Below are 13,459 nucleotides of genomic sequence, written 5' to 3'. Positions count from 1 at the left end.
GAGTTCTCTCTGAACTTAAAGCTATAAATACTGGAGTTCTCTCTGAATTTAACGCTATAAATACTGGTGTTCTCTCCGAACTTAAAGCTATAAATACTGGAGTTCTCTCTGAACTTAAAGCTATAAATACTGGAGTTCTCTCTGAACTTGAAGCTATAAATACTGGAGTTCTCTCTGAATTTAACGCTATAAATACGGGTGTTCTCTCCGAACTTAAAGCTATAAATACTGGAGTTCTCTCTGAACTTAAAGCTATAAATACTGGAGTTCTCTCCGAACTTAAAGCTATGAATACTGGAGTTCTCTCTGAATTTAAAGCTATAAATACTGGAGTTCTCTCTGAACTTAAAGCTATAAGTACCGGAGTTCTCTCTGAATTTAACGCTATAAATACTGGTGTTCTCTCCCAACTTAATGCTATAAATACTGGAGTTCTCTCCTAACTTAAAGCTATAAATACTGGAGTTCTCTCCAAACTTAAAGCTATAAATGCTGGAGTTCTCTCCCAACTTAACGCTATAAATACTGGAGTTCTCTCTGAATTTAACGCTATAAATACTGGTGTTCTCTCCGAACTTAAAGCTATAAATACTGGAGTTCTCTCCAAACTTAAAGCTATAAATACTGGAGTTCTCTCTGAACTTAAAGCTATAAATACTGGAGTTCTCTCTGAATTTAACGCTATAAATACTGGAGTTCCCTCTGAATTTAACGCTATAAGTACTGGAGTTGGGTCAACATTTACAATTAATTCTCCATAGGCGGTAATAGTAACGTTTTCCTCCGTTGCTCAGTCCATATCGTTTACTTGAACATGTATGATGGCTCATATCGAAGCTGATACATTTATACATGTCTAGTTAAATTTTTGGGGTGGCAAGTGAGATTACTTTTTTCGCAAATTGCTGGACCCTGGAAGATGGTGAAAAATGTTACTCTCTCTCCATGAAATAATCCCAAAAGTCTGATCATAAAGTTCAATAAAAAATTGTCCTTTCTAATAATTTATTTCAGGTCAAATCTACATACTTCTTTTCTCATCACATCAGCTCTATAAAAACAGTTCTTATTGTTCATTTATGTCCATTTTTAAAATCACAGCATCCACAATTGTATGGCAGACTAATATTTGTTTTTAATTACGTCATCTGAGTTCCTCATCTCAAGGTCCATTAGGGATCCTGACCAAATATGGGTCAACATTTATAATCAATTCTCCATAGGCGGTAATGGTAGCGTTTTCCTCCATTGCTCAGTCCATATCGTTTACTTGAACATGTATGATGGCTCATATCGTAGCTGATACATTTATACATGTCTGGTTAAATTTTTGGGGTGGCAAGTGAGATTACTTTTTTTGCAAATTGCTGGACCCTGGAAGATGGTGAAAAATGTTACCCTCCCCATGAAATAATCCCAAAAGTCTAATCATAAAGTTCAATAAAAAAATTGTCCTTTCTAATAATTTATTTCAGGTCAAATCTACATATTTCTTTTTTCATCACATCAGCTCTATAAAAACAGTTCTTATTGTTCATTTATGTCCATTTTTTAAATCACAGCATCCACAATTGTATGGCGGACTAATATTTGTTTTTAATTACGTCATCTGAGTTCCTCATCTGAAGGTCCATTTGGGATCCTGACCCAGTTCTCTCTGAACTTACTATAAGTACTGGAGTTCTCTCTGAACTTAAAGCTATAAGTACTGGAGTTCTCTCTGAACTTAAAGCTATAAGTACTGGAGTTCTCTCTGAACTTAAAGCTATAAATACTGGAGTTCTCTCTGAATTTAAAGCTATAAATACTGGAGTTCTCTCTGAATTTAAAGCTATAAATACTGGAGTTCTCTCTGAATTTAAAGCTATAAATACTGGAGTTCTGTCTGAATTTAAAGCTATAAATACTGGAGTTCTCTCTGAATTTAAAGCTATAAATACTGGAGTTCTCTCTGAATTTAAAGCTATAAATACTGGAGTTCTCTCTGAACTTAAAGCTATAAGTACTGGAGTTCTCTCTGAACTTAAAGCTATAAATACTGGAGTTCTCTCTGAATTAAATGCTATAAATACTGGAGTTCTCTCTGAATTTAAAGCTATAAATACTATAGTTCTGTCTGAATTTAAAGCTATAAATACTGGAGTTCTCTCTGAACTTAAAGCTATAAGTACTGGAGTTCTCTCTGAATTTAAAGCTATAAATACTGGAGTTCTCTCTGAATTAAATGCTATAAATACTGGAGTTCTCTCTGAATTTAAAGCTATAAATACTGGAGTTCTGTCTGAATTTAAAGCTATAAATACTGGAGTTCTGTCTGAATTTAAAGCTATAAATACTGGAGTTCTCTCTGAACTTAAAGCTATAAGTACTGGAGTTCTCTCTGAACTTAAAGCTATAAGTACTGGAGTTCTCTCTGAATTTAAAGCTATAAATACTGGAGTTCTCTCTGAATTTAAAGCTATAAATACTGGAGTTCTCTCTGAATTTAAAGCTATAAATACTGGAGTTCTCTCTGAATTAAATGCTATAAATACTGGAGTTCTCTCTGAATTTAAAGCTATAAATACTGGAGTTCTGTCTGAATTTAAAGCTATAAATACATTTAGTACTTACATTCAGCAAACAATCTCCCTGAAGATCCGTGATCAGTTGGGAAATGTTGATCATATAGTGAAACATATTCTTCTTCTCCTAGACTGTCTACATCAATCCTGCTACTCAGGCTGTCTATATCTGGCTGTTTGGCATTACGGAAGTTAGCAAATAATATTGTAAAGTCGTGAAACTGTGGGTCCTGAAAATACAACATGAAACAAGTATAGTCAAAACGAACAAAGCTTAAAACCAAGCTTTAAACCATTAGTTTTTTTTATTGATAACAGTTCAAAATTCACAAGCAAGTTAATAAAATTTGAAGATAGGTTTCAAGCCATCATGTAAACTAGAGGCTCTTTATAGCCTGCGTCACAAACGTTGGTCTATGTGCATATTCAACAAAAGATACTCTCTAAAATTATAGATGATAATAGAAATCATGACAAAAATCTCTGTTTTGTTGTATTGTTGATCCTTTATACTGTTTAGTTTCTATCTACCTTCTTAAGTTTTTGCTCAAAACACAAAAATAATCCTCATTTAAAGGTTTGAGGGGCATGATAAGAAAAGCTCACTTGGCCCTTCCTACCATGTGAGCTAAAAATTAAGATCTATACCAACCTGAAGTGAAGTCATAGATGTTTCATTTTCAATTCTCATCATCCATCCAATGACACCACTAGGAGATCTGATGTAAACCTCGGCCCATCCTGTGCACCAACAATTACACTGGTAGTTACTAAACATCCGTCCATCTGTCGATTTGTTCATTGACCCTGCAAAAAGCACATATTTTGGGGAATTTATTTATTTAAAAGATATAAAAAATAATTTACCTGTAAACAGAATTATTATTTTTACATGTATGAAAAGTGATAACGTAAAAAAGCGCAAGTATCCCATTCCAATTTCCAGGTTAATGCAAATATCTAAAAAATAAGTTATATGAAAATTTATTACTCCCTAAAGGCTATTTTTCATTTCTAAAACACTATTTTTCATTTATAAAACACTATCTCTATAGAAAAAAGATATTATGGAAACCTATACATTGTGAGAGAAATATTTTTTTTTTAATTTTTGTTTGTTTAAATAAAATCATAAAACACAGCAGTCTGTTTTTCCAAACTTTGGGCTTAATTAAGTTATATCTTACCACAAAGTATTGACTCAAGATTTTCACTTTCAAATCCCGACTTTGGTGTATGTTCTGTGAGAGATGTCCCAGTCTGTACCCCAATATCTTGTCCTTCAAGAGCATCTTCCAAACTCATATCATCATTAAATGAGAGTCTTGATTGGACACCTATATCATCAATACTTCCTTTGGAATTGTCAATCAAAGATGTGCTCCGCCCTACAAAGGCAGATCTGTGGCGTCGTCTACCAGGAGTGACTGGTGTCTTTGGTTCAGCAGGCTGACTTTGTGGCTGATATTGGGCCATACACTTATCACACAGGACTCCTGTGCTGTTATATTTAGTTCCAGCTCCACCACTGGTCGTAATAGTTATCAATTTATTACCTACACTCCATGTTTGTGATTGGCCACCATTTAACAGAAACTCGGCTACTTGAGACCTGTTAAAAATTAATAAAACAAAAAATATAAAAAATAAAATTATTTAACTAAGTTCTTGCAATAAAATGCATATTTAGGATTATGAGTTTACAATATGATTGGCATTAAACTGTAGGGTATAAGCAATTTTGACTAAAGATCCTTTTTCTCTTGTGTAAAATGTTACGATTTTAATGCCCTATCTTTTATAAATGGGGGAGCAAACTGTTCTCCAGTTGTTGATAAAATAGAGAATGAAAATCGGGAATCTGTCAAAGAAACAACAACCCAACCAAAGAGCAGAAAACAGCAGACCAATGGTTCTTCAATACACTATACAGTGAGAAAATCCGGCATCCGCAGGTGTGCTTCAGTTGGCTCCTTTACAAAAATGTATACTACTAGTTCAGTGATAAGTGGTTGTTTACTATGACATTTTGGTCACATCAACTTAAAACTTATGATGTTAACTTTTAATATTTGTAAAATTAGGGTTTTAACCCTGAGTTAGACATAATGACCAATAGACACATATATTTTGGTGTATAGGTTCACACTGTTATTCAATCTATCCTTTTGAAAAATAAAAGAAGAATGTGCCTGATGACACGAATAATATATATAACCAGATGCTCCGCAGGGTGCAGCTTTATACGACCGAAGAGGTTGAACCCTGAACGGTTGGGGCAAGTATGGAAACAACATTCAAGCTGGATTCAACTCTTAATTTGGATTGTGATTAAATAGTTGACACAGCATATTGTAGTGTTTCCTACAGGTGGTTTTGGCGTGTAATGGCGCCCTGCCCCGATTTCTTGACGTCCTGCCCTTTTTGGGAAAAAAATTTGGCACCCTGCCCTAATTTTGTCGAAATTCCTGACGCCATGCCTTTATTGTCGTAATTAACAACCGGTACTGAAAGACATATTTTATGAATACCGCTCGAGTTATTTCTCTTCAAATGTAAACAAAAGTTCACTAGGACGCCATTTTGTAATCGATTTCGTAATCAGCTGATTAGCAAACTGCAATAGATTGAATAGTGAATACAGATACTAATCATGCCATCAACAAATCGTATGAAGTGAAAACGTGAGGAAGAAAATGAGAAACCGGCCGCAAAATGCAGAAAGCTTTTATCATTTTTTCAAAGGTTTGTAGATTTTTATTACAAAATGGTTACGCACTTGCAACGGTGTTAGTTCGGGGGTAAAAATAAACTTTTGTCAAAGGGATAATTTAAGGTTAAAGTTGAATCCAGAGATTATTACTCACCTGTCTGCTTTGAATTTAAGCTTGAGTTCTGAAGAGTCAATTTCATATTATGGGGATTTTGACATAAGTTTTTTAGCTGAACATTTCAAACTGAATGAAGAGGAAGCATTATTAGAATGGAATGAAATTAAACAAATTTTTAAAGAAGAAAGAGAAAAATGCTCTGCAAGATATATGCTTTCAACATTGTCAAATCAAAGCACTGTAAGCGCTGTAGGCAGTTAACCAAAAACCAAGCCAAGCATAATTATAACCAGGTGCTCTGCAGGGCGCAGCTTTATACGACCGCAGAGGTCGAACCCTGAACAGTTGGGGCAAGTATGGACAAAACATTCAAGCGTGATACAGCTCTGAATTTGGATTGTGATCAAATTTTTGACATTATATGTTTTTTTTTTACACAAAACAAATGTCAAGATTTTACAAATCAATTAAAGATTTCTTCAAACTTTTTAAATCTAAAATTAAATAGTTGACACAGCATAGGTTTCTGACACAGAATGAATGTGGTCTAATGAACTTAAAAGTTTTTTTTTTGCCTTTGAGCAATTCACTATGCTGTTGAATATTAATCCTCTCAAAAAAATGTTTGAAGAAATTTTCTTTTTATTTATGAAATCTGAAATGAGAAAAATTTAAACCCCCTCCCTTTTTTTCACATCCCCGTTTCCCTTTTTCCAAAACTGATATCAATTCAAATTTCTAATGGAGTTTGCAACAATAACTACTCTTTTAAATACATCATAAGATATTAAAATGTAAAATAAAGTGCTTGTTATCACTGAATGGTAAAGATTGGTTGGTAGTAAAAGTGAATATACATTGTTTATTGTATAAAACAATAAAAAAAACTTCATCAGCAACATTTTATATTGGCAAATTTCCAATGAAGTTATTTACATAAAGTTATTGGCAAATAAAAATAGAAAATGACATCATAGTCATGTCTGGCAAATGTCCAACATACATTATCTAAAAACATTTTAGATAAGATAAGGAAAAAAAGCTTCATCAGCAACATTTTATATTGGCAAATTTCCAATGAAGTTATTTACATAAAGTTATTGGCAAATAAAAATAGAAAATGACATCATAGTCATGTCTGGTAAATTTCCAACATATATTATCAACTACTATTTTATACAAAGAAAGATAACTCCAATTGAAAATTAATTGCTATTGCACAATATTGTGCAATTAGATATTTCTTGCTATTGTGCAATACTGTGCAATTGAAAATTTCTTGCTATTGCACAATACTTGATATGGAATCCTGATTTGGACCAACTTGAAAACTGGGCCCATAATCAAAATAGATAAAGCATATCAAATAGGCCCAAGAATTTAATTTTTGTTAAAATCAAACTTAGTTTAATTTTGGACCCTTTGGACGTTAATGTAAACCAATTTGAAAACGGGACCAAAAATTAAGAATCTACATACACAGTTAGATTTGGCATATCAAAGAACCCCAATTATTCAATTTTTGATGAAATCAAACAAAGTTTAATTTTGGACCCCGATTTGGACCAACTTGAAAACTGGGCCAATAATAAAAAATCTAAGTACATTTTTAGATTCAGCATATCAAAGAACCCCAAGGATTCAATTTTTGTTAAAATCAAACTAAGTTTAATTTTGGACCCTTTGGACCTTAATGTAGACCAATTTGAAAACGGGACCAAAAATTAAGAATCTACATACACAGTTAGATTCGGCATATCAAAGAACCCCAATTATTCAATTTTTGATAAAATCAAACAAAGTTTAAATCTGGACCCTTTGGGCCCTTTATTCCTAAACTGTTGGGACCAAAACTCCCAAAATCAATACCAACCTTCCTTTTATGGTCATAAACCTTGTGTTTAAATTTCATAGATTTCTATTTACTTATACTAAAGTTATGGTGCGAAAACCAAAAAAAATGCTTATTTGGGTCCCTTTTTGGCCCCTAATTCCTAAACTGTTGGGACCTAAACTCCCAAAATCAATACCAACCTTCCTTTTGTGGTCATAAACATTGTGTTTAAATTTCATTGATTTCTATTTACTTAAACTAAAGTTATTGTGCGAAAACCAAGAATAATGCTTATTTGGGCCCTTTTTTGGCCCCTAATTCCTAAACTGTTGGAACCAAAACTCCCAAAATCAATCCCAACCTTTCTTTTGTGGTCATAAACCTTATGTCAAAATTTCATAGATTTCTATTTACTTAAACTAAAGTTATAGTGCGAAAACCAAGAAAATGCTTATTTGGGCCCTTTTTGGCCCCTAATTCCTAAAATGTTGGGACTAAAACTCCCAAAATCAATCCCAACCTTCCTTTTGTGGTCATAAACCTTGTGTTAAAATTTCATAGATTTCTATTCACTTTTACTAAAGTTAGAGTGCGAAAACTAAAAGTATTCGGACGACGACGACGACGACGACGACGACGACGACGCCAACGTAATAGCAATATACGACGAAAAATTTTTCAAATTTTGCGGTCGTATAAAAACTGTGGCAATGTTGATTCAATTATTTTTTAAAGATCTTTAAAGAGAACAAACATTAAACATTCATATAATGTACATTTATGTTCATTTAATGAATTAATATTAATCATTAAGGCAAATAATTCATATTTTGTCAAAGTTTTTAAAAGCAACGCATATATCAAGTATATTTTTTTCATGGTCATGAGTCTGCAGTGGTACAAGTTTGCAATGATTGCAGTTCTTCTAGTTGATAGTTAACGTCGGTATTAGTTGACTGTTAGTAGTTTAAGTTGACTTTAGTACGAGCTTGTAAAAGTATGAATGGACTTGCTTCCCTGGAAAGAAAACTGAGTTTGTGTTCAACAGTACAAAAGTTATGAGACACAAATCAGACAAATGTTTACTACTACAGAGATCAAAGATGAGGTCTGATTAACCTGTCCATAGTAAATGTAAATGTCCCCCACTTCATCTATGATGTCTGAGTTTGGAATAAAATGACAGATAATTATAAAAACAGTCTTGGGCTTGAAAGATATGTTTTCTTTAAAATGAGCCATATGAAAATGAAAATCTTTATAGGACCAGAAATAATTCAAATTATAATTAAGGTAAATTCTTTAAACCAATTAATTATTTTTCATCAATAAAATTTTATAATTATCAAAAAAATGATTGTAACATAATGCTGTTACGAAGTCTTCCAAACAAAGTTCTCATAATTATTCATTCTCATGGTCGCCTGAAATTGGGCAAGGTCTAGTACACATTGGTTAGGTCTAGCAAAGTGACATGCATATGTGACGCCTATGAGATTGACATTGTATGTCATTCAATCTTTTTGAAATGACATACAGGAATGAATATGGTTTAGTTTAGGAGTTGGTATTTCAATCTTTTACAAGTTCTCAAAACACACACAAGAGGGGGAGGGGTGACCCTAGGGACTACCCTTATATTTCATTTAATGTTTTATCTTGTCCCATACATGAATATATATGGTTTGGGTGGGGATCTCAACGATTATCAAGTTTTCAAACAGGAGGGGGTGGGTGATCCTAGTGACTTCCCCTATATTTCATTTGATTTGCTATATTGTCTAATACATAAATATATATGGTTGAGGTGTGGGGATCTCATCTGTTTCTAAGTTATCAAACAGGAGTGGGTAGGGTGACCCTAAGGACTCTCCCTATATTTCATTTGATTAGTTCTCAAACATGAATATATATGGTTTAATTTAAAGGTGGGGATCTCGACTGTTTCCAATTTCTCAATCAGGAGGGGTGGGGTGACTGAAGGGACTCCCCCTATATTTCATTTAATTTAGAGGTGGGGATCCCAACTGTTTCCAAGTTCTTAAACATGAGGGGTAGGGTGACCACAGGGACTTCTATATTTCATTTGATTTGTTATATAGTCCCATACATTAGTATATATGGTTAAGGGGTGAGGATCTCAAATGTTTCCAAGTTCTCAAACAGGAGGGTGTACAGTGGCCATAGGAACCCCTTATTATTCCTTTGATTTGAAATATTGTCCCATACATGAATATATATGGTTCAAGATTGGGGATCTCAACCGATTTATAATTCTCAAACCGGTAGGGGAAGAAAGGCCCCACGAGCTCCAGCTATATTTCATATGATTTGTTATAATGTCCCATACATGAATATATATGGTTTAGGGGTGGGGATCTCGACCGTTTCCAAATTCTCAAATAGGAGGGGTGGGGTGATCCCCAGGGACTCCCCCTACATAGTTCATTTGATTTGTTATATTGTCCCCTACATGAAGATATATGGTTTAGGGGTGGGGATCTCGAACGTTACCAAGTTCTCAAAGAGGTTGGGTGGGGTGACCCCCAGGGATTTCCCCTATATTTCATTTGATTATATATATATTGTTCCATACATGAATAAATATGGTTTAGAGGTGGGGATTTCGACTGTTTCCAAGTTCTTAAACATGAGGGGGTGGGGTGACCCTATGGACTTCCCCAATATTTCATTTGATTAGTTATTTAGTCTCATACATAAATGTATCTGGTTGAGGAGTGGGGATCTCATCCGTTTCAAAGTTATCAAACAGGAGGAGGTCGAGTGGCCCAATGGACTCCACCTATATATCATATTATTTGCTTACATTCAGGTATCATATAATATAGTTGCACTATTTGTGCCTGTCCCAAGTCAGGAGCCTGTAATTCAGTGGTTGTCGTTTGTTTATGTGTTACATCTGAGACTACTTATAGTAGTCTCAGGTTACATATTTGTTTTTTTATATTTTTTTTTTATATAAATAGGGCCGTTAGTTTTACTCGTTTGAATTGATTTACATTGTCTTATCGGGGCCTTTTATAGCTGACTATGCGGCATCGGCTTTGCTCATTGTTGAAGGCCGTACGATGACCTATAGTTGTTTATGTCTGTGTCATTTTGGTCTCTTGTGGACAGTTGTCTCATTGGCAATCATCTCACATCATTTTTTTTATATATGAGAAACTACCAGCTATTTTAACTGACCTATCAAAATTGAGAAGAAAAAATACCCCTTGAAATTGCAGTAATATGTTTAACTTTTAAAGCATCTAACATGCATCTAACATTTATCACTGATAAAAAAAATTATACTGTTACCAGGAACATATATATTGTTAGATAAACTGTTCCCAGCTGTCACATTGTATTGGTCCAATACAATGGATTTTGACATTAAAATTGGTGTACAAAATATTTTCTGCTTTTTCTTTTTTTTACATATATCTTTTGGTTTTCTATTCTAGTGTTTATATTTATTTACCATGCATAGATGTATTTTGTCACCTGTCTGGATTTTTTTAGTTGATAGCCAAAACCCGGATTACCCTTATCCGGTTCCGGAATCGGATCCGATATTGTAATTGTCTTCTCGCGGCAGCCATTTTTTTTTCAATGTTGTTTTTGTCAGATTGTGAGATACGGTTTTACTCGGATTTACACATTATTTGTCGGCGATTTTCTGTATAAAGATGGCGGTTTAACAAATTGAAAATTGCTGTCATGAACAGTAATGATGAAAAATGAGTTTGAGATCGTTTATTAGGAAACTTTGGTAAAAAAGTTATTTTTTTATTTTCTTTCAAGGTCCGTCGGGCATGTCGGGCGTTGCTAGTAACCAAGTAGAAAGTCCAACTGCAAAAGTGGAAGGTCGCAGACCTCGGACCACCGCTAATTTGAACCCCTGCGTCCAAATTGAAAAGATACGAAAATTTCGTCTTCTAATTCAAAATTGCCGCCAACAGCGTGAACAGTTGAACTTATATTAATAGACTACTGACGTAGTTGACTACGTATTGACGACAAACAATATTCCTACGACTTTTGCAATTTGGGAAATCTTAACTACTTGTCTTTAGAGATTTTCGGCGATTAAATATTTCATACATTTGTTCTTTGACTTCTTAGCCAAAAGCTCAGGGGATAATAAACTACATAAGGATTCATAATGTGCTCTACTTCCTATGTGCAACTTCAAAACTTTTGGGAAAATCGACGATCATTTAAGTTTTTTCTGGTCATATTTTTTGTAATCCAGAATGAATAGTAAGAAAAAACTGTTCAATAAGTTATAAATAACATAGTAGCCAGCTAGATGATAACAATGGCACGTATTTCAGCATTTATTGGGTAGCACACAAATCCAGGGTGCTCGCATAAGGCAGCTTAACTGCCTAAAAAATCACCTATGTTGGGTGATACTTTTCCTAACATTAACTTTTTACTGTCAGTTTGTGAAACCTTGATTCTGTCAACTGCACCAGTGGAACGTACATTTTCTAAAGTTCAAATGACAGTTTCACATCGCAGAAATAGACTGAATGTGTCAACTGTAAACAATCTTGTTCTAGTGTCAGCAAATACCAAATCAATAGATGATTTGGATATCAGGGAATGTGTCAACCTGTTTTTAGGGGAAAAAAGGAGGATTTGTCAATGACAATTGATATGACCAAAGCAATATTTTTATATATATGACATAGTTCTTTCTTGTTTTTAAACATTTTTAAAGAACTGATTTTGTTTTTAATTGTGTTTATTGTTTTAAATATTTCATATATATGTTTTAAACACTTTTTCTTGTTTAACAATTTGTTTTAATGATTGATTACAGATGTATATGTCCTTTTTATAGCATTAAACTAGTATGTTTTAAAAGAATCCATTTTATAGAAATTGCCTGTTTATATTAAGTAAGTGCCCTAAAATTGTTGTCCATCGCGCTTAATGTGCCCTCTGAGCTAACAATTACCCTGCCCTTTTTAAAAGCTGCAGGAAACACTAATATTGTGAACATTACCTCTGAGGTACAGCACTGTAGTTGGCAAATGTATATCTAGACATTATATCAGTACAAGTTTCTGTGAGTTCTTTGTGGAATACTGACATCTTATCATCCACAGGTGGTGACTGAGAACGCAGTGGTGAATTACCTGGACCAGATGATATCCTTCTACGGCTGAAATCATTTGACAGATACTAGTTAAATACACATAATTTTGCATTAAATATTCTTGAAGTTTAATTTTCTGGTTTTAAAGTTCAACCATACAAATACCAGATTTTATCTCAGGGATTACAGAACATAATGTTTAAACTAATTTTTTTTTGAATTTTTAGTCACAATTAGGATATTCATTTACAGTTTGTCTATATAATATGTTTTTAAAGATCAGGGCTAAAGCTAGTGGGTAGCTTCACTTTTGTCTTTGCTTCAATATGAATTCAAGTAGCTATAGGTTTTCATTAACTATAGCTGCCTCCCAGGATCCTAATTTTGAATTTTGAATCAACTTTAAGAGTTCTAGAAAACAGATTTTACATTCTTTGAAGAAAATATCGTTTGGTGCAAATTGAAGGATGTTTTATAAATTATACCTATTCCTGCAAGGGCATTCATTGAACAATTCCACCACATTTTGACAAAATATATTTTTTTTTATTAAGTCATGCTTAAAAGGGCCATCAACTAATATTTAACATTTGCATAGTAGTGTCTGAACAGCTGTGATGACCAGGCCTTTCAGTCATAAACTTTACCCAAGTACCCAACATACACAATTTGTGCTTGAAACACCAAATCTAGAATTTGATTGGTTGAATTCAGAGTCTGAGCAAGAAAATTGAACAGGATTTCAAACTGTAAGCCAATGGAACCCAATTAATGGCACTATCTCACCTTGTAAAATTATTGGTCAAATCTTGAATCTTCATGTACATGTAAACTTACGCTTTAAATGCAGGTTCATTATATGTAGCTGATCGACCTCTTTCTGATGAATCTTGGTTTAGATGGCTCAAACTATTGTCTTCAAAATGTTTCAGAACGTTAGCTTTAAGTCCCTGCAACAAGACATTTGCCATAAAATAAATGAACTAAAACGTACTTATCTTTCAATCAATTATTTCTTCTTATCAAGTATAATGCCATTTTTCTTATCATTTATTTTAGGTTAGTTGTCTATGGCTTTTAACTCTTAAAATTGTGTCTTGGTCTTCAGAATACATTA

General features: G+C 33.6%; 1 protein-coding gene across 2 annotated transcripts in view; it reads right to left on the bottom strand.

Annotated features, from left to right (window-relative positions):
• LOC143046018 (tuberin-like) overlaps window positions 1–13,459 on the bottom strand; it is an 83,523-nt gene that overhangs the window by 18,280 nt on the left and 51,784 nt on the right. For both annotated transcript variants that reach the window (XM_076218959.1, XM_076218960.1), the window contains exons 24-28: window positions 13,180–13,292; window positions 12,250–12,408; window positions 3,752–4,176; window positions 3,217–3,371; window positions 2,614–2,794 (exon numbers count right to left, since the gene is read on the bottom strand). In XM_076218959.1, the coding sequence (XP_076075074.1) occupies window positions 2,614–2,794; window positions 3,217–3,371; window positions 3,752–4,176; window positions 12,250–12,408; window positions 13,180–13,292 (1,033 nt within the window). The remainder of the gene's footprint in view (window positions 1–2,613; window positions 2,795–3,216; window positions 3,372–3,751; window positions 4,177–12,249; window positions 12,409–13,179; window positions 13,293–13,459) is intronic.

The sequence above is a fragment of the Mytilus galloprovincialis genome, chromosome 9, assembly GCF_965363235.1.
Source record: "Mytilus galloprovincialis chromosome 9, xbMytGall1.hap1.1, whole genome shotgun sequence".
NCBI classification, from domain to species: domain Eukaryota; kingdom Metazoa; phylum Mollusca; class Bivalvia; order Mytilida; family Mytilidae; genus Mytilus; species Mytilus galloprovincialis.
This window is presented reverse-complemented; position numbering and strand designations above follow the sequence as displayed.